This window comes from Geotrypetes seraphini, chromosome 6 (assembly GCF_902459505.1).
Source record: "Geotrypetes seraphini chromosome 6, aGeoSer1.1, whole genome shotgun sequence".
Lineage (NCBI taxonomy): Eukaryota > Metazoa > Chordata > Amphibia > Gymnophiona > Dermophiidae > Geotrypetes > Geotrypetes seraphini.
Window position 1 is genome coordinate 211,295,747 of NC_047089.1, and position 21,736 is coordinate 211,317,482.

Consider the following 21,736-nt stretch of genomic DNA (forward strand, 5'->3'; position numbering starts at 1 on the left):
AGTTTATGATCACCACCGCTTAACAGAACATCAGCGGCCCACCTGAAGAACACATTTGGAATGTGGTCCAGTGTAGGCATATGAACGGAAGAAGTTAAAATTGAAGAAGGTGAAACTAGAATTATGTTTCACAGACTGTTACAAACTAGTCTTATTCTCCTAGAGAAAAAGCTGCAGCCTGTCCCAGTATTCATATAAAAGGAAGAAGTGGTTCTAAAGAATATTTGATGCAACCTCTTAAATGCAGTATTTCTAACATCAGTGCTGTTTAAAGTTATCACACATGCTTGTCAAGATTTGTTTTTATTTTACTAATTAAATTTTCAGAGTTTGATACCATTAGCATCTCAATTATGAAAAACTATTTACAATAAAAAAATTAAATACAAGTCTAACATGTGTTCCCCATTGTAATACATCAGCAAACAGGCAAAACTGCATGATATTGTACTACAACTAGACCATCAGATTTGAGCATTAATTCTTGTATACAATTTAAAACACCTGCCCACAGTGGCTTAGTAAAGGGGGGAGCAGTCTACCTCGGGCGCTGTCTTGATGGGGGCATCCTACTCTCCGCCACTCTGCTCCTTCCTTGCCCCCCCCCACTACTGTGAGTGCCCCTTCCCTTCCCCCATACCTCTTTAATGTTCCCAGTGCAAGCAGCAACCCCAACCTGCTGCTCATGCCAGCATCAGCTATTCCTCTGACATCACTTCCTGGACCTGAACCTAGGAAGTGACATAAGAGGAAGAACCGACACTGGCGCAAGCAGCAGGTTGGGGTTGATACTGGCGCCGGGAACGTTAAAGAGGTACAGGGGACGAGGCAAGCGTGCTGGGTGGGGGAGGGGCACCTCTCACCCTCGCTATGCCACTGCTTGCCCAACACTTGTACAGGAAGACAGCTCACAAGCTGCATGGCATCTGTAACAACCTGACACTTTATATTGACACAAAAAGATAAGAGGTGTTGGCAGCAAACAATAGCTGTTTTTTTTAAAAAAAATCTGTACCTGAATTTGGAGGTGTGTCTACAATTTAGATGGTTTAAAGAGCTCTCGAACTGGACTACTAGAGTACTGATCTACTTTTCTGGAAATTTATCATAGTCATGTTCCTTAGCCGTTTGGATGGATTGCTCTCATCAGTCAGTAAATGAATATCACCACATAGCTTTGGCTTGTCAGGAGGCACAGTCTATCCAAAACCGGATTAAAAAAAACAACAACCAAGCAAACCTAAATTCAGCAGTTTTATGTCACCTGAGGAGAGCATGTAGTATGGCACTCATTTCCAAACAAGCATCTGGCAAGAGGCGGCTCCAAGCTCTAGCTTGTTTGACCATATCTTATAGGGAATAGAAGCTAAGTGATCAGGGTAGCAAGTTTTTATATTTTTTTATGACATTCTAAAAATATGAAAACAATGTAGTAGTGTCCATAAAATCCAAAATTGTTACGACTCCCAGGGTGGACTTCGCCTGCCATCTACTTCTGTTTCTACATGATACAGAACATCTGCTAGTGTGTGCTCCAGCACAGCTCCCCAGCCCATGTCACTCATCTGTGGACAGAACAAAAAACAGTAGGATGATATTTTTCTTGAGATCAGTCCTGAGGCCTGATCCTGGCAGTCATGTGCAACACACAAACGGGTCAATTCACACACAAGTACAGCACCCCAACATTCATTGGAAACAAAGGAACATAACCATGTCTTCCTATCCTTCCCCTTAAAATGAAGCTGTGTGCCTTCTGGAGATAAATTCCCAAGCAAGAACCCCAAAAGGGTATCAATAAAACTAAAAACTAAACTAAAATTCTTAATTCTATTTCAGAGTCAAAAAGGGGGAAAAACTTGTCCAAGCTCACTGGCTTCCATTCAGCTTAGCAAAGGAGACTTACTACCTCTTTAGGCAAATTCAGCCATAAAGTCCTACAGTATAGGAAAATGCCCTAGCTCATTGCCATGTGGTACTTACTGGGCGGTAACTGATATCTTTCGGAGGATATTTGAAGTATGGTCCAAAATTGATTGAAACCTACAAAAAAAAAAATAAAAAAAGTAGTTATTTTAAGACAGGTTTTCTTTATTGAGCTGACAAAACATCACAAACGTAGATTTTTGTTCCATAACAAAACAATTCATGAACACCACACAAATAAAACCCAGTGAAAACTTCTAAATGTAATCTGATGGATGCTCCCACACATTTTGATGTCTTTTTGGAATTCCCAACATTACAGTCAGAGATGTTCTGAATTTTACTGGTGTTGTATGAATTTCATCTCCCTAAAATTAGCAAGGCTCTAGTCTTAACAATGCATTGATAACTAAAGAGTGGCACATAACCAGTAGGCTTTTATATGCACTAAAGTGGGGCTGATACCATAAAGTGTGCTAGGCTTGAAACACAGGTTACTTTGGCACAGTTTTGTGGACACTCAATGTAAAACTGAGTTTTGTACATGACCTGTGCACAAACCTCAGAAAGATATCAGCACACAGCAATTAAAATCCTATGTAGACAATTGCATGGGGATGGGTACCCAGTCTGCAGGGAAAGGGACAAACCTTGTCCCTGTGTCATTCTCTAAAAACTTGAGACTAGTATTAACATGTAAAAACTAAACACATCTCAGACAATTGGCAACTGAATCCCATGATTAAAAGAAACTGCCTTTGGATTTAAATGAGCTACTGTTAAATGACATAATTTGTATCGTCTGCCTTTGATGTGGCAACAAGAGTCTTGTCTGTTGATCAGACTCTAATCCTCTGCAACATCCTTCCATTATGTGCCCAGCTGCTCAAGCATCTGACTGTTACTGCAACAGATTCATCTATCATTGCTGGCATCAAGGAACATTTCCAACATTTAATATACACATTTTCCTGTTCATCCACTACACAGTTTAGGTTCTCTTCTACACCCATGTCAAAGACAATCTAATTAAAAACACAGGCAACTGAATCTTTGGGAAGGCTGCACCAAAACTAGATTGAAATGGAAGGCTCTATTTGTGATTTATAAACAGTTGTACAGAATACTGTCCCTTTTTATACTTTAATAAAAAGATTTAAAATATAAAATCATAAGTGCTCGAGGCTTGTACAAATGAGGACAGAGATTGTCCCCATGTCATTCTCTAATCCCATGGAAATGAAGCATTAATTATTCAGTGCCGAAAAATGCATGGAAGACCAGAAGGCCGAGTGCAATGCTGGGGTTTAACAAGAGTAAAGGGCTAGCTCATTCTTCTCAGCATTAGTGAGGAGTTGGTCTCTATTTTCTCTTTACCATAAGCATACAGGAGGGAGTGTGTTGGAACAAAGAAATGCTGGACTTTGACAAAAATTGGTATTGGCAAGAATGGTATTGGCACTTGCAGATTCTTGCCCATACATTTGTGTGTGGCCTGGAATGTTATTCTGCCCATGAACAATGTTGGCATTGTAAAGAACGGCATTCTAGCACATGCACAGATGTACAGTATATGCATGCAACTCTGGGTGCCAATACAATTTTTTTGTGTGCCATATGTGCACATACACTGGGCATGCTCTCCCACATTTAATGCATGTTTTTATGCACTGCCAATTTGCATTCAATTTGTTTACTGCATCAAGGAGCATTCTTTTTTTCCATTTATGCATGTGTTGGGAAGCCTGTGCTGAGCTGAGCCCTAGCACCAAGCCTTAAGGAGAAATTAGGTTCTTACCTGCTAATTTTCTTTCTTTTAGACTCTCCAGACCAGTACAATTCACTGATGGGTAATAACTCACCATGACCAACAGGTGGAGACTGAGACAAAACCTTTTGGCTATAATACAAGTAGCTGTGTTTCTCCTTAACCTAACCAGTCTGCCGAATAACCAAGCAGAACTAAGAAGTGCTAATTATAACAGTAACACTTCGAACAGAAGTAACAACCAACATAGAACAAGACTGTTGGAAATGTCAAAGAAAAAAAGCCCCTTCAGAAAACATCTCCTCAGCTCACCAGCTAAGCCAAAGCCGCCGTTCTTTTTAATCTCCTTGACCCTATAAAAATACTAGAACCTGCAGAAAAAAACAAAACAAAACACTCTCTTCACAAGAATCCAACAGGTACAACAGACAGACCGACAGGTGAGGACTGTACCGGTCTGGAGAGTCTAAAAGAAAGAAAATTAGCAGGTAAGAACAATTTCTCCTTCTTTAGCACCACTCCAAACTGGTACAGTTAATTGATGGGACGTACCAAAGCAGTGCCCATCATAGGTGGGACTCCCGGAGGGCTACCACCAGAACACGCTCACTGAACACCACGTCCTGACGCGCCTGAACGTCCACATGGTAGTGTTACACAAAGGAATGCAGAGAAGACCAAACCGAGGCTTTACAGATATCCACTGGAGGCACTAGAGACTCAGCCCAAGAAGCTGCCTGCCCCGAGTGGAATGAGCCTTGAGAAAGTCCGGAACAGGCTTCTTCTGAAGATGGTAAACGGAAGCGACAGTCTCCTTAATCCAGTGTGCAATAATAGTCTTGGAAGTACCATCCCCCCTTACGAGGACCCGCTAAGAGGACAAAAAGATGATCCAACTTCTGGAACTCCTGGGTCCACTGAACATGAGAGTTAAGAACCCGACAGACATCCAACTTGCGCAACTGCCTCTGTTCCAAAGAGTTCTCCCGACTACCCAGGACCATTGACTGATTGACATTAAAAGGCGAGACCATCTTCGGCAGAAAGGAAGGAACAGGCCATAACATAACTCCAGGAAGGGAGGCCTACAAGACAAAACCTGCAGCTCAGAAACACGTCTTACTCTCGAGGCTCCAGGAAAACTGCCTCGAGAGTAAGATCCTTTAATGAGCAGGAACTCAGAGGCTCAAAAGGAGGGCACACGAACATGGACAGAACCAGATTGAGATCCCAGGCCAGAACTGAAGGCCGTACAGGAGATCAATGCAATTTGGCCACCCTCAAAAAACGAACCACATCCGGAAAAGAAGTTAAACACTTATTCTGCAGCGAAACGCAGACAAAGCTGCAAGCTGAACCCAGAGAGACGACCAGGCCAGGACCCTGACCAGGCCATCCTGCAAGAACTCCAAGATGTGAGGAAAAGAGGCGTGAAAGGAAACCACTCCTGAAAAATATGCTAAACACGCACATAAGCCCAAGACGTGGAAAGCCTCCGGGACCCCAAGAGATTGGAGATCACTTTATCTGAATAACTTTTCTTATCTAGGCGTTCCCTCTCAAGAGCCAAGCCGTAAGAGAAAAGGGATCTGGATCGAACACTGGAAAGGGGACCTGAGTCAGGTCGAGCAAGAGGGGCAGCGGAAGAGGATCTGCCACAAGAAGATGAACCAGATTCACGTACCACGGGCGCCTGGGACACTTTGGAGCTACCATTATCATGCGACTGGGGTGCTGGGCAATATGAAGAACACCTGCCCACACTTTTCGCACTACCCACAGGCGATACACTACAGCTCGAGTTCTCATGCAAGGTCCTTGGTATCACTATCGATTCCTCTCTCTCCCTCAATGACCACCTCAACTCCTTGGCAAAATCATGCTTTTTCAGCCTTCACATGCTGAGGAAAGCTAGATCCTACTTCAGCCAACAACACTTTGCCATCCTTGTCCAATCCATCATCCTCTCCAAACTAGATTACTGCAACGCCATCTACTTAAATCTATCAAAAAAAGTATTCTAAGACTCCAGCTAATCCAGAATACTGCAGCCAAACTGATCTTCTCAAAACGCAAGTCTGACCATGCCTCCCCACTCCTTGCCAAACTTCACTGGCTCCCAATAATCTCCAGAATCCATTTCAAATGTTCCTGCCTGGCTTTCAAGATCATTCACGGAATCCTGCCTCCTCTTATCCCACTGTCTTTCAACTCCTCCAGTCCCGACTCCTCCAGAACTGCCCAAAGGCTTAAACTAGCCTTCCCCTCTCCACGCGGCATCCACTATTCAGGCAAACTGGGAAAATCCCTTCTCTTCAAAATCACAGGTCTTTGGAACGACCTCACCACCCCACTGCGGAACCTGAGCTCCCTTCAGTTATTCCGCAAACAATTGAAAACCTGGCTTTTCAGCAAATTGTAGCTCTATCCTCCCCCCCTTTCTCTCCCCCCTTCTACACATAAGTTCATGTAATCCTTTTTCTTCTTCTCTACCCACTATTTTAAGTTCTTGTAAACCGTGTCGAGCTCCATTCTCATGGAGATGATGCGGTATATAAACTTAAGGTTTAGATTAGATTAGACTCTGCCCACCATCGGCCACGGAGGAAACACGTACAGGAGGTCTGCTGCCAGCCAAGGCTATACCAGAGCATCCAGCCCCTTGGCCTGAACAGTCCTGTGTCGTTTGAAGAACTGGGGTGCATTGGCGTTGACACTGGTGGCCATCAGGTCCTTGACTGGCTGACTCCAAGTCTGCATTATCAACTTGAAGGCTGCAGGACCATGACCTCACTCTCCAGAATCTAGCACTGAACTGAGGAAGTCCGCTTGGACATTCTCCACTCCTGCTATGTGGGAAACCGAGATGTCAAGAAGATGAGTCTCTGCCAAAACTATGCGCAGAGCAGCCTCCTTTGCCACCAGATGACTCCTGGTTTCCCTGAACAGACTTGCCCATCAACGTCTGGAATGCTAGCAATACCAGCCAGATGGCTCTGGTCTCCAGAACATTGAACGACCGAGACACTGAGCTCCCTAGCAGAGGAGACTGGCGTCCGTGAGAAGCACTGTCCACTGGGGCTGGAGCTGCACCAGACTGGAAGACTGAAGCCACCAACGGAGACTGTGACGAGCCAACTCCCAAAGAGGAACTGGAGAGTCCATATCGTGGAACTGGGGCGACTACCGCTGCAGCAGAGCATACTGAAGTGGGCACATGTAAGCCCGGGCCCACCGAACCACATCCAGGGAAGCTGCCATCAACCCCATGACCTGGAGAAAATCCTGCGCCCGAGGACACCGGGAAGTCATCAGAAGATGAATCAGCGATTTAAACTTGACCACTCGGCAGAAAGACCTTCCCCAAGCTGGTATCGAAGAGAACACCAAGGTACTCCAGGCACTGAGACGGAGGCAACTGGCTCATGGACAGGCTGACTACCCATCCCAATGACTGCACAACCCGAGCTGTAACTTGGGAACTCTCCTGAAAAGATTTTGCTCAGATCAACCAGTCATCCAGATAGGGTTGAACCAGAAAGCCCTCTTTACGTAAGGCCACCGCCACAACCACAAAATGGTGAATGTCTGGAGCCATAGTCAGACCAAAAGGGCACAAAACTGGTAGTGCCGACCCAAGATCACAAAGCGAAGGAACCGCTGATGGAAGGCGCAAATCAGAACATGCAAGTAAGCCTCCGTCAGATCGAGAGAGGTCAGGAATTCCCCCAGCTGAACCGCCAGAATGACAGATCTCAGGGTCTCCATGTGATGGAACAAGGAGAGCCCTGTTGACTCCCTTCAAATCCAAGAAGGGCCAAAAAAGTCCTCTCTTTCTTGGGCACCACAAAGTAACTAGAATACCGACTAGTGCAACACTCCTGAGGAGGCACTGGAACTACAGCTTTGAGCTCGAGCAGCCGTTGAAGTGTCTGGCAAAAGGCCTGCTTCTTCCATACCACCTGGAAAGGAGAAGCGAGAAAGTGTTCGGCAAGGTGCAGGAAAACTCCACAGCATAACCGTCCCGAATCATTTCCAGGACCCACTGATCTGTCGTGATCTCGGCCCACCCACTGGCAAAAATCCCATAACTGGGCACCCACTGGCACCTGGGGAGGCGCTGGCAAGGAGCCATTACGTGGGGCGGGCGGGAGAACCGATGGAGGGATCACGTCCAACCCGAAAGGACAGCATGTTCTGAAAGAAACGGGCCCAGGAAGACCTGGCGGCAGGAAAGGAAGCTGCCTTTCGACCAGAGCAAAATCTGCAGAAATCACGCAAACACCCTCGAGCAATGCCACTCCACGCAGGCGGGCAAAGTCTTCAGGAAGAGGGGGCACCTAAGAGTCCGTTAAGGTCTAAATCAACTTGTCCAAATCTTCGTCAAACAAAAAACACTCCCAAAAGGGAAATTTTGTCAGCTTAGCCTTAGATGCTGTAGCTGCTGACCAAGTCTGAAGCCACAGGGAACAATGAGCGGCCACCCCGAGAGCCTTTGCTTTGGCTAACACCCGCAACAGATCATATATGGCATCTGAGAAATAAGAAGCACCCAGCTCAATTTTGGCTAATTCCTGTTCCACCAAGGACCAGTCATCAGACTCATGGTCAAGGACATAATTGGCCCACCGAAAACAAGCCGAGCTACCAGACCACCACACATCACCAACTGGACTGCTAGAGCAGTGACATCAAAAGTCTGCCCAAGAAGAAACTCCAACCTACACTCCTCAGAGTCCCTCAAAGCTGAGCCGCCCTCAACCAGCAACATTTGCCGTTTTGCGATGGCTGAAATCACTGCGTCCACCACCGGTGACTTGAAGGTATCCTTATCTCCCTCCAGGATGGGATACAGGCGCAAAACAAAAGGGCGACTGGCGCCTTCCACTGCGCAATCACAATATTCCAAATATCCTGATGCATAGGAAACAAGTGGGAGGCTGAGGGGATCCCCCGAAGGAGGGGGGGGGGGGTCCATCACACACAGGGGCTCCTTTGTGTCTTCCTCAAAGTGCAACACCGAGGAAACCTGAAGACTAAGCTCCTGGAGCTCTTCCCACTGAAAGATGCGCACACATCCTTGCCAGCTGGTGGGAACTGAAAAACCTCCACCAGCGGCATCTGTCCCACTGAGAGGATCCTGGAGGACCACCAAAGGGTCCAGGTCCTCATCAAGCAAAAACTGATCCCTATACAAAAAAATCATCATCCCAAGAGACCCTCGGCCACTTGGACGAAAGAGGAGACAGGGACGAAACCAGTGCTGAGGAGGGCTGAACCAAACACAGAGGGAACCCCCTCTCCCCCCGAGACGGAAGCAGGATCCCTGGCACCTGAAGATAAGTCTTGCACAAGGCTAAAACAAAATCAGGGAAAAAAACCCTGACGGCCCAATGGGACTCACTGTCAAACAAGAGGACCCAGCAGAAACCTGCCCCTGTCTCTCCAATACAGGGGGAAGGTCACCTGAGGCTGCAGACAAAATAGCCAAAAACAGAACAAAGCCCGCTGAGAAAAATGCCCTCGAGGCCTGTAGCGGCTGAGGAGCCTGCACCGTCCAGCCGCTAAAGCAGGCAAGCCAGCAGCAACGGTAAGGGAGTCGCCAGCAGCATCGGCAGTAAGGGAAACCTTATTTCCGTGACCGTCAGCAGCTGGGGGAATGCCTGTGTGGGCGGTGAAGGAAATATGGGCTTCCCCATGGTCAGCTGCTAGCATACGAGGCACTTGCGAAGGGGATTCCTGGACATAGCACCCGAAGACGATGAGGATTCACTGCAAGCACAGGCCAACATCGCTTCTGGAGCACAATGAGCACTTTTTCCCTAACAAAGTGCTCATTGCGCAGTATGCAACCTAGCTAAAAGAAAAGTGCCGATTAACAATAAAAAAATCAATTACAGACTATAGAAGGCTCCCTTCAGATCGGCACTGCCTCAGGATTTTTTTTTTTCTTTCAGAACAGACTCCACTGGCTCTCTAAGCCATATGCCTTGCTAGTATCGGTGGCAAGGCTTACAGCTGAGGCACTTCTAGAAAAATTTTGGAGAGGTAGAGGAAACGGGGGGAGGAACTCAACTCGTGACCCATAGAATGCTACACCCCCAAGGTCAGACGGACCCCCGAAAGGATCCTCCCAAGCTCAGTCTGGCACCAGACGGTAACAATGCGGCCACTAAACCACTTCCAACAGGATTATGCTAACCAAGGGAAGCCTGGCATCAGCTTACCACACCTGCTGAGACTGAGAATAGACTGGTTAGGTTAAGGGGAAGCACAGCTACTTATATTACAGCCAAAATGTTTTGTCTCAGTCTCTGCCTGCTGGTCATGGTGAGCTATTACCCATCAATGAACTGTACTGGTCTGGAGAGGTGTTAAAGAATGCACACTTTCTGCACTGGCCCCCTTCTGGGAACTTGGGTTGACATTGTCTATCTGGAGAAAGACAGTATGATACTGAAACATCTCACTCCACATTTACTTACTGTGCAGCACTTATATAGTGATATGGCAGGGTAATAAACTCCTTCAAATACATCTTTAAAGGCGACACCTTGGCTGATCCCATTTTTATAGAATATTATCTGAAGAACACAGAAAACACTGCTTACAAGCCATGCCAGGCAACAGTAAAGTAAGTGCTTAATATAAATACATTTCATGACTTTCAGCACACAGTACAGCCAAAATTGCACGTATATTGATGCTATAAATATGAATACATACAAGTAAAATGCCTCAGTGTTTTTCAGAGTCATCTAAATATTACAGTACTACTTCTACTGCCTTTTGTAATTAACAATAATGCAATATTATTACCCTGAACACAAACCCATTACATGAAAAAAAAAAAAAAAATCTTACTTTGCTGTCAAAAGCTTGCTTTAGGCTCTTCTCTGCTTTGTCCACAAAATCTTTCTCCTCAAAATATAAGTAGCTCTTGAATTTGATCAAAGCCTTTCGATGCAAGTAAGAAACAATGTAAGTTATCACAGAGCTCGGATCAATTTTGCTAATTATAGCATACTGGAAACCATGTGATAAACAGCAGTGAAGCATAAGATGGTTCTCTCATGGATTCTAGAAGGTGCCTGGGAAAACAAATCAGCTGGGAAATCAAGTTACAGCTTACTATGCCCTCTGGTTATACACTGGAGGGTTTATGAACCCAAAAAATCCAAGAAAGGTTCTGTTCAAAACAGGTATTGAATATCTACTGAATGCACTAAGCGTATTAAATTGCAGAACATGATACCTATACCATACACCCTGCAAAGTATACAACTATCTGCATCACTCAAATAATTTAAGGTAGGTTTATTATAAGCAGCTTCATACCCCCCCCAAAACAAAAAAAACAACCAACTAGCCTATTCCTATGTTTAATGCATTTTGACAGCTCAAAGGAATGAAAGTCAAAAGAATGTCTGGTTGGAACAAATCCAGCATATACATTTGACTTGAAAGGCATACCTTATCTTTGTAAGTATCCGGAAGGGCTTTAGCTGTCTCTGTATCCTTAGGAAGAGAGAGATAAAAACCCAATATATCTCCTTGCCCATAACCATCGGAATAATGTTTCCCAATGGACTGATGGAACTTTGTTCCTTTCTTGCTGCGCCAGGAGTAGCTAAACTTGTCATAGCCCAGAGGAGCCTGAAGGTTTCCTGATCATGCACAATAAAAAGAAAGTGAATTTAAACCATTTTAGAATAAAGCTACAAAAACGCAACATATATAAAATCAACTTACAGGTGTCTTACTGTTGCTCCAATGCAGATACCAGCCAAGTATAGACATACTCTACCTAGAGCCTGAGACCACCCAAGTCTGGCAGCTGTGTCTGGGGGCATTTCATCTACAGATATTTCATAGTACCAGGCTCCTTTACGCACACCATGTGAGGCTCGGACCATGGAGTATCCTTTCTCCCCAATCACAGTCAGTCGGTCATCAGAGATCTTTAACTGAGGAGCTAATACATAAAAGAAGTGCCTTAAGTATTCCATTGTACAGAGGGCACAAGCAGAAAAAAAGTGACTGCCCTCTAGCAGTTCTAGTCTCTTGCAGGTATACATTTAGCAAAAATGACTGCAATTCAAACATATTCCACATAAGCCTGAAAGAGATGGAAAGACAGACCACAAAAAGCTTATGCAAGAGGGTGAGGCTGACTAGAGAATAAGGAACTTGCTTGCTTGTAGAAATGTTTGACTTTTAGAAAACAAGAACACTGCCTAGTGCTCAGAAGACAGACTTATAGGATTCTTGTATGTATGCTCCTAAATGCAAGATAGTTAGGTATCCCATCCCCTAATTCACCTTTTTGGACAGCAGCTTTATATGGCTGCATAAGTTGCTTGCTTTTGAACACGTTTCATATACACCATTTAGACTTTCATTCCTATCAGAACAGCCCAACATGAGGCTCGAGACCCATTCTACCTCTGTCATGCAGTGCTAGAAGAACTCTCTCATAAAGGCATGCTCTGTAGAGATCTCCAGGAATAGGCTTTCCTGCCCAACAGTCAAGCTCCAGTTTTTCTGGGTCAGGTGCATGGGGATCAGGCTCTGCCAGAATGTAACGGTAACCATCTTTATTAAATGGGTGTTCTAGTGGGTAGCCATGAGGGGGAAGGCGCTGAGCAGAAAACAGGGGATCACTGCAAGAAAGATAAAATATTTTTATTTATTAGATTCTTTTAGTCTCTCCAGACCTGCACAGTTCACTGATGGGTAACAGCTTACCATGACCAGCAGGTGGAGACAGACAAACTTTTGGCTAAAGTACAAGTGGCTGTGCAGTCCTCCTTATATCCAGTTTGCCAAATAGCCAAGCAGAACTAATAAACTAAGAAGTGCTAATCATAACAGCAACAGGAGCAACTAACAGAGCCATACTGTTGGAAATTGCATAGAAGAAACACCTTCAGCAAATGTCCCCACAGCTCACCAGCTACAGCAGATGAGCCAAAATCACTGTTCTTTTAATCTCTGCGACCCTACGAAACACAAGATCTCACACAAAAACTCGTACTCTTCATGCGAATCCCAAAAGAACAATAAACAGACAGGGTAGTGACTGTGCCGATCTGGAGAAACTAAAAGAAAAAATTTGCAGGTAAGAACCTAATTTCTCCTTCTTTTAGCGCCTCTTCAGACCGGTACAGTTCACTGATGGGACGTACCAAAGCAGTACCCATCATGGGTGGGACCCCCGAGAGGACCGCCACCAGAACACGCTCCCCAAACACCACGTCCCAATGTGCCTGAATGTCCACACGGTAGTGTCGAACAAAGGAATGGAGAGAAGACCAAACCGCTGCATTACAGATATCCACTGAAGGCACCAGAGAAGACTAAGCCCAAGAAGCTGCCTGACCCCAAGTGGATTAAGCCTTGAGAAAATCCAAAACAGGCTTTTTCTGAAAAAGGTATGCGAAAGCAATAGCACACAATGGTTGCCTTGGAAGCACCGTCCCCCTTATGAGGACCCACTAAGATGATCTGACTTCTGGAACTCCTGGGTTCGCTGAACATAAGAGCGAAGGACCCGACAGACATCCAACTTGCACAACTGCCTCTGTTCCAAAAAGCACTCCCGACTACCCAAGACAGGAGGACCACGGACTGGTTGAAACAAAAAGGCAAAACTATTTTTGGCAGAAAGGAAGAACAGGCTCCCTAGAAAACTCCAGGAAGAGGTCTACAAGTGAAAGCCTGCAGCTCTGAAACGTGTCTCACATAAGTAATGGCCACCAGGATGAGTGCACGGACAGGACTAGATTGAGATCCCAGACCGGAACCCAAAGTAATTTGGCCGCTCTGAAAAAACATATCACGTCCAGAGAAGCGGTTAAACGCCAACCCTGCAGCAACCCATGAAAAGCGGACAAAACAGCCAGCTGAACCTGAAAAGACGATCAGACCAGGCCCCTGTCCAGGCCATCCTGCAAGAACTCTAGGATGTGAGGTAAAGAGGCACAACTAGAAACTAGCCTACGCGCGGCACACCACTCCTCAAAGATGCACCATAAGCCTGAGAAGTGGAAAGTCTTCAGGACCCCCCAAGAGAGTGGAGATCACTTTATCTGAATAACCTTTCTTACCTAGGCGCTCCCATTCAAAAGCAAAGCCGTAAGACAAAAGGGACTCAGATCGAACACTGGAATGGAACCTCAAGTCAGAAGGTTGGGTGAGAGAAGCAACGTTAAGAGGGTCTGCCATGAGAAGACAAATCAGATCTGCATACCCCGGCTGCCTGGGCCAGTCCGGAGCCATCAGGATCATGCAGCCAGCGGGCTGAGCAATGCAAAGAAAGATTCTGCCCTCTATCGGCCATGGAGGAAACAAGTACAGGAGGCTCCCTTCTGGCCAAGGCTACCCGTCGGCATGAAGATCCCTGCGCCGACTGAAGAACCGTGGTGCTTTGGTGTTGACATTCATGGCCATCTGACCCCAAGCCTGCACAATCAACTTGAAGGCTGCAGGACTGAGACACCACTTTCCAGGATCTAGCACGTGACGACTGAGGAAGTCTACCTGGACATTCTCCACTCCTGCTATATGGAAAGCCGAGATATCCAGAAGATGAGTCTCTGCCCAGGCCATGAACCGAGCTGGCTCTTGCACCACCAGATGACTCTTGCTTCCCCCCTGACGATTGGCGTAAGCCACTGCCATAGCATTATCCGAGAGAACCCGGACCGACTTGCTCATCAGTAACATCTGGAATGCTAGCAACGCCAGCCGGATCCTGGAGGTCTATCAAGGGGTACAAGTCCTCATCAAGCGAAAACTGCGCCCCCATAAAAATAATAGTCATCTCAAGAGATCCTCAGCCGCTTGGAAGAAAGTGAGATTGGGTTGAAATCAACGCTGAAGGGGGCCGAACAGGGGTGGACACGGAGGAAGAATCCCCCCAGAGACCCCCAAGGCGGAATCAGGACTCCTGGCTGTCTGAAGATAAGCCTTGAACAAGGCTAAAAGAAAATCAGGTGGGTCTCGCTGTCAAAGCAGGAGACCCAACAGAAACCTGCCCCTAGCTCTCCAATTCAGGGGGAAAGTCACCTAAAGCTGCAGACAAGATGGAGGAGTTTTCCATCAAAATCAGCACAAAACTCATCCAAAAAATCTCCCAGGAAGCCTGAAGCGGCTGAGAGGCCTGAACCACCCCAGCTGCTAAAGCAGGCAAGCTGGCAGCAGTGGTAAGGGAATCCCCCAACACCATTGGCGATAAGGGAAACCTTATTTCCCTGACTGTTTGCAGCTGGGGGAATCCCTGTGTGGGTAGTGAGGGAAGCCCAGGCTTCCCCACTGCCTGCTGCAGGCAAGTGAGGCTCTCGCGAAGGGGATCCCTGGATGCCGGCACCCGAAGCCGACAAGAATTCCCCTTCGCACAGCCGGCACACCATGTGCATAGGCCGGCCACATCGACCTCGCATCTGGAGCACTTTTTCCCTTTAACCAAGTGCTCATTGTGCAATATGCAAGTCAGCTAAAAGAAAAGTGCCAGTTAGCAATAAAAATCAATTAACAGTCAACTGAAGGCTCCCTTCAGACTGGCACTGCCTCAGGACTTTTATTTTTTTGAACAGACTCCACTGGCTCTCTAAGCCATATGCCATGCTGGTATCGGTGAACATAAGAATTGCCGCTGCTGGGTCAGACCAGTGGTTCATCATGCCCAGCAGTCTACTCCCGCGGCGGCCCCTAGGCCAAAGACCAGTGCCCTAACTGAGACCAGCCCTACCTGTGTACGTTCCGGTTCAGCAGGAACTTGTCTAACTTTGACTTGAATAACTGGAGGGTGTTTTCCCCTATAACAGCCTCTAGAAGAGCGTTCAAGTTTTCCACCACTCTCTGGGTGAAGAAGAACTTCCTTACGTTTGTACGAAATATATCCCCTTTTAACTTTAGAGAGTGCCTCTCGTTCTCCTTAACTTGTAGAGGGTGAACAATCTGTCTTTATCTATTAAGTCTATTCCTTTCAGTATCTTGAATGTTTTGATCATGTCCCTTCTCAGTCTCCTCTTTTCAAGGGAGAAGAGGCCCAATTTCTCTAATCTCTTGCTATACGGCAACTCCTCCAGCCCCTTAACCATTTTAGTCGCTCATCTCTGACCTTTCGAGGCAAGGCTTACATCTGAGGCACCTCTATAAAAATTATAGGGAGTTGGAGGAAATGGGGGGAGTAACTCGACCCATTACACATCAAGTATGACACTCCCGAGGTTGGATGGACCCCCCAAAGGGTCCCCCCCAAGCTCAGTCCGGCACCAGACGGGGACAAGGCTACTAGACAACGTCCAAGAGCCCTACACCTACACTAAATCAGGGAAGACTGCAACAGCTTACCACACCTGCTGGAGACTGAGAAGCAAACCGGATGTAAGGGGGACTGCACAGCCACTTGTACTACAGCTAAAAGTTTGTCTCAATCTCCACCTGCTGGTCATGGTGAGCTATTATCCATCAGTGAACTGTGCCGGTCTGGAGAAGTGCTAAAGAAATACTGCATAAACACACTTGCCCAATTATTCATTCTTCATTAAATAAGGTTCATTCTTATACAAATATGAACAATTTTAGATTTTGCAAATGCTCTCTTAATTTATCTGTGGCAACCTCCACATCTAAATTGGAACCTTATACATGAGTGGGAAAAAGGAAAGGACATTAAGGAGAATTGGGGGGGCGGGGGCAATTTTTGAATTATCTACATACAGTATGTGTTTCACACAAAATCTTTGCATCAGTCTTCAAAAAAGAAAGGTGTTATAATTTCCCTTTAAAAGATGCTATATGCACAAAGTACATCAGAGATTTGCGCCTGCTTTTTGAGATTGCTGGACTTCACAGTGAAAGGGCAGTTTTCAGCCAATTAACATAGAATAGCTGCTTTTCACCTATGTAAAGTTTACTGAAAATTTGCACTCCTTATATTATATGAATACCTTATATACTCAAATATAAGCCAATGTAACCTCCCCTCCCCACAAAAGAGAGGAAAAAAGGGTGACTTGAATATAAACCGGAAGGGGGGAGGGGTGTTAATATTCAAGTGCCCTGCCCCGCTCTGCACCCTGTCCCCCCTCCCTTCCTGCCAAGCTCTGCATCCTGTCCCCTCTCCCTGCCAATACCTTGCAGGCCTCCACCGGGCCTGCCATATGACCTGTTGGTCCAGCGATAGGCCGGCACAGGAGGGATCCCTTCCGCCTCCTTTCCCAGCCAACTGACAACTTATACCTCCCTCCCGCCTCCCCCGCGTACCTTTCAAATCCCTGGTGGTCTAGCAGTAAACTGGAACAGGAGTGATCTTCCTGCGCTCCTGCCCTGTGCAGAGCCACTAACTGAATGGCTGCCATGAGTTCTCATGGGACTCGTGAGAATTTACAGCAGTCAGCCATTCAGCTAGCGGCTCTGAACAGGTTAGGAAGGTTGCTCCTGCTCCAGTTCACTGCTGGACCACCAGGGATTTGAAAAGTACACGGGAGAGGCAGGAGGGATGTAAAAGTTGTCATTGGCAGCTGGAACAGGAGGCAGGAGGGATCCTTCCTGTCCTGGCCCACTAGGTTTTACGGCAGGCCCATCGGAGGCCTACAATAGCTCCGGGAGGGGGAGCAGTTGGGTGCTGACCCAAAAATAAGCCAATCTCCAATTTTGGGCCTTTTCTTGGCCCCTAAATCTCAGCTTATATTCGAGTATATACCAGAAGTCAGCTCCAAGCAAAATATGCAGCATACAGGAGTTACTGCCAGCAGGACCAAAGACGATTCACAACAAAGCAAATGAGATGTACTGGCTGGTGAAATCAATGCAATATTAAACACTGGAACATGACTTTTGAACCTTATATTGTAACGATGGAAGTACAGAACTACACCCTATTCCTTAGGTGGGAAAATCAAACAAACAGTCTTGTTGCTCTCTAGGACTGCTCCTTAGTGAAAATGCTAGCAAAACCATTTCCAGCGCCAAACTACCGAGTATGTTTGCCAACATTAAGCCATATAATTAGGGAACTGATGACACAAAAGGCTTTCCAGTCTAGTGCTGAGCATCACTGTGCTACACCAGAAGGGATGATACTATAAAGGCAGACCATGCTAGTTCAAGAGGAAGTGGATAAATTCTGCATTTTATCTACCTTCTTGTTCTCTTGGTTGTTCCTGTAGAGCCACCATCCTGTTGCTTGCGTTTTGCTCCCCTTCCTTTCCCACTGCTTCCCGCTGCAAGAACCCCTTTATAAGGAAAAAAAATGCCAACAACCACCATATTAAAAACTTGTATTGTATTTTCTGTTAAACCAAAGGCCAGGACAATCAACCAATTGAGCATGATCTCTTCCCAAAAGAGACAGACAGACAATAGAACAGTAACCGATTAGCAAGTTAAACAAAGGAGACTTAATAATGAGAAGGCTGGATATAGGCTTATTTATATAGCTTCCTTTGCCAGTCTGAAAGTGCTTGTCTATAATTAACAGAAAGCTTCAAGCTAAAATGGGGATCATCATTAAATGTTAGCTTTCTCTTCCATCATACAAGCAGTTCAAGATTTGAGCTGAGATCTGTGCATCCTTACAGCCTTCCACTTATGTCTAATATAACTGTTTATATACTTGATTGCTTTTTATGTGTATGTAAAAAAGACAGGCAAGGGAGGCCTATAAATCCACAGCAATGCATCAGATGCTAGGAATATCTATGAGAGCAGAAACTCCATGGTCCTTGTGACATATCTAAATAGTATCACTGCTTTGCACTTTAGAGTTTAAATGCAATCTACTAAAGGTCATGCAAGTGACCAAAATTACTACATCCCCTACATTGTTATTTATGGGGTTTCTAAATACTCCCAAAGATACAAGCACACACAAAAGTATCTTTTGATAAGTTCAAGAACAAAAGCAGCAATTTAAAGCAAGCTTCTATTTTAAAAGACCATACGTTTGCATGTGATGTAGAAGAAATCAGTAATAAAAACTTTAGTGATACTAGTGGCCTCAAAGGAGACTCATCTTGCAGCTTTAGTATAAGCAGATAATAAAAATTTGTTGATTCAGCATTTCCCTATCAATAGCAGAACTGTAGAAATCACCCAATCTTTCCCCATAAAAAAACAAAAATCAAATTTTAAAATATAACAAGTTTATGGAGGCTTAATATCCACTATGCTGCCAGGACTATCTAAGAATGTGTGACATTTAAGTGAAGGTTCTGCATGACCCACATCTAATTTTATCTGCTTCAAGGTCAGGTTAATACCATTTACAACGATGAAAGATATAGGCTGCAGGATCACAGCAAAATATCCTTAAAACCAGCTTTTCAGGACAGAAACTGAAGTAAAAAAGCACTTAACAGGAAAGCAGAACAACTGAATCCGACATACAAAAAGTAAAATAGAAACCTGCAGGAGCAACTGAAAAGATGTTTTGCTAGTACTGTATGTGCACTACCAAAATATCATCTAAAAGATGTGATTGTTTAAGATTTGGAAGGATGTTATCGTATTGAAGTTAAACACCTTTAACTCTCACCTGCATGCCTCCTTTTCAACAAAGTCTAGCCTATATATTCTACATTAAAATACAGTGGTACCTTGGTTTACGAGTGCACCGGTTTGCGAGTGTTTTGCAAGGCGAGCAAACCACTCAGCAAACTTTAGTCTCGCAAACCGAGCACTGCCCCGATAAACAAGCTGTTTGCAATGGTGGCCCAGGGGTGAGTACCTGCCTGTGGGTGCTGCAGCGCTTCCAAAGTGGTGACTTCCTTCCCTCAGGGTCCCCTTGCGGCTGTCCTCCCGCTTCAGCCGATGCCTCTGCCGTCCGTCAGCACCTCCCGGCTCCCGATCCAAGCCGGCTGCCATCCTGATCGAGCATGCGCGCGGCCTCACCTCCTCTTCCAAGTCAGCCGCTGCCCCGACAACACACTCACCAAGTACAAGCACGCAGGACGCCTGCGTGCTTGTACGTGGTGAGCATGTTGTCGGGGCAGCGGTTGACTGAGGAGGAGAGGTGTAGCCGCGCGCATGCTTGTTCAGGATGGCGGCCGGCTTGGATCGGGAGCCGGGAGGCGCTGACGGACGGCAGAGGCATCGGCCGAAGCGGGATGGGAACCGCACGGGGACCCCGAGGGAAGGAAGCCACCACTTTGGAAGCGTTGCAGCACCCGCAGGCAAGTACTCACCCTTGGGCCACCATTGCAAACTTTGGTTGTGGAACGAATCTTCCGAGTTTGCATTAAAGGCCTATGGGGAACTTTGCTTTGATAAATGAGCGTTTTGGATTACGAGCATGATACTGGAACAGATTTTGCTCATAAACCAAGGTACCACTGTAATTGGCTGCAAGCTGTGCTTATACAGTATGCACAAAAAAATAGGTACAAGGTTCTTAGGGCTCCTTTTACAAAGGTGCGTTAGGGCCTTAACGCGTGGAATAGCGCACATTAAAATGCCACGCGCGTTAGCCGCCACCACCTCCTCATGAGCAGGCGGTAGTTTTTTGGGTTGCGTGCGCTAGTGCACCTTTGTAAAAGGAGCCCTTAGTGTTACTAGTAAAATGTCAAAATGGAAGCGTTCATATATAAAAAGTTCAGCTTGTTTACAGTAGTGCTGCTCGAATCAGAGAAAAAATTTTGATTTGATTTGGCCCATTGAATTGATTTTTCGATTCGATTCACTTTTCCCACCCAATTGGCTGTTTTGTTCAAACGTCCTGGTGGTTTAATTTTGTAGCCTCTTTATCCACTCCACCCGCCTTTGCCCTCTCCAACCCCATGCCCTCACTGTGGTGTAAATTAAAAAAAAACAAAACCTTTTCCTCTCTCTGTTAGGTTTTGCTCACACTCGCTGTCTACCAGCTTTACCAGGATACACATTTCAAATATGACCTATTGTAATCACAAAATAGAAAACATAATTATATTTTTTCTATATTTTGTTGTCTGGTCATTTTATTATTCATATCATGTTTGTCCCAGGCTCTGGTTTCTGTTTTCTTCTGCTAACTCGTTCACCAGAATTTCCTGCCCATTTGATGTTTTCTTTTCTCTGTGCTCACCACCCATCTTCCATCACTGTACCTTCCCTTCCAGTGCCATATCCAACATCTTTCCCACTGTCTACCATGTCTCTCTCTCCCTGCCTTGTGGATGCTGCGGATAGGCAGACTGGATGGGCCATTTGCCTTCCAAGCAAGTCTACAGAACGACTGGCTAAGCAGCATCATCAAGTACTCCTCATCCCACCTCAATTTCAGAAAAACTAGTCAAAACCAACCTGTTCAACCGATTTGTGACCAAGGATTCCTAAAGTCTTCACTGCTTATCCCATGCTGTATGACCAGCCCTACTGTTAATCGCCTCAACCTACTTCTTATTGTAAACCCGTCCCTACAATGTAATCTTACTCTGTACAAATCTTCATGTACTCAAAGACTTCATTGATTTTTTTCGCTGAATGTCCAGCTCTTCTTTATTGTAAACCGCCTCGAACTACTTTGGCAGTATATAAACAATAAATTATTATTATTTATCTATTATGTTCTATGTAAAACAGAAGTTGCAATGGAATATGAACCTACTGTAGGTGCCCTGGATTAATGTCCACTGCACTGACCCACTAGGCTGTCCCTCTGCTCTGCGGGGATGTCTATGTGGCCATTTTAGTACAAATGCTTCCAGGCAGCTTTATCCATGTTTTTTTGTGTTCAGAATTTGGACATTTTGTAAAATGGCTGTTCATTTTTAACATTCTCATATTTTCAAACAAGAACCCTCAACCTTTTCCTTGTTTGAAAATGGCTGGGAGATGGATGGGGTTTTTTTTGGGACCTTATGAGTATGATGCAAAGATTAGGTCATTACCTTGGTAATCTTTCTAGTAAACAGACACACTATTCCTGAACCTGTGGGTAGTCAATACCCTCTCGTGAGAATTCTTGTACAGAACATCATTAGCATTCTTTTGCTCCGCCTCCCATCCCGCTGGGCAGTCTTCTAATTTCTCAATTCGTACCAAAGCAGACGGTAAGCC

General features: G+C 45.6%; 1 protein-coding gene across 4 annotated transcripts in view; it reads right to left on the reverse strand.

The window, feature by feature from the left end:
• Positions 1-1,384: 1,384 nt before the first annotated feature.
• ASH2L (ASH2 like, histone lysine methyltransferase complex subunit) overlaps positions 1,385-21,736 on the reverse strand; it is an 83,116-nt gene continuing 62,764 nt past the window's right edge. For 3 of the 4 annotated variants that reach the window (XM_033947910.1, XM_033947909.1, XM_033947911.1), the window contains 8 exons: positions 17,844-17,937; positions 12,140-12,357; positions 11,502-11,669; positions 11,168-11,361; positions 10,559-10,651; positions 10,180-10,278; positions 1,984-2,043; positions 1,385-1,565 (listed from right to left, as the gene is read on the reverse strand). In XM_033947910.1, coding sequence (XP_033803801.1) covers positions 1,458-1,565; positions 1,984-2,043; positions 10,180-10,278; positions 10,559-10,651; positions 11,168-11,361; positions 11,502-11,669; positions 12,140-12,357; positions 17,844-17,937 — 1,034 coding nt within the window. In that variant the 3' untranslated portion in view covers positions 1,385-1,457. Of the gene's footprint in view, positions 1,566-1,983; positions 2,044-10,179; positions 10,279-10,558; positions 10,786-11,167; positions 11,362-11,501; positions 11,670-12,139; positions 12,358-17,843; positions 17,938-21,736 lie in introns of those variants that run through there. The other variant, XM_033947912.1, reaches the window with a different exon arrangement.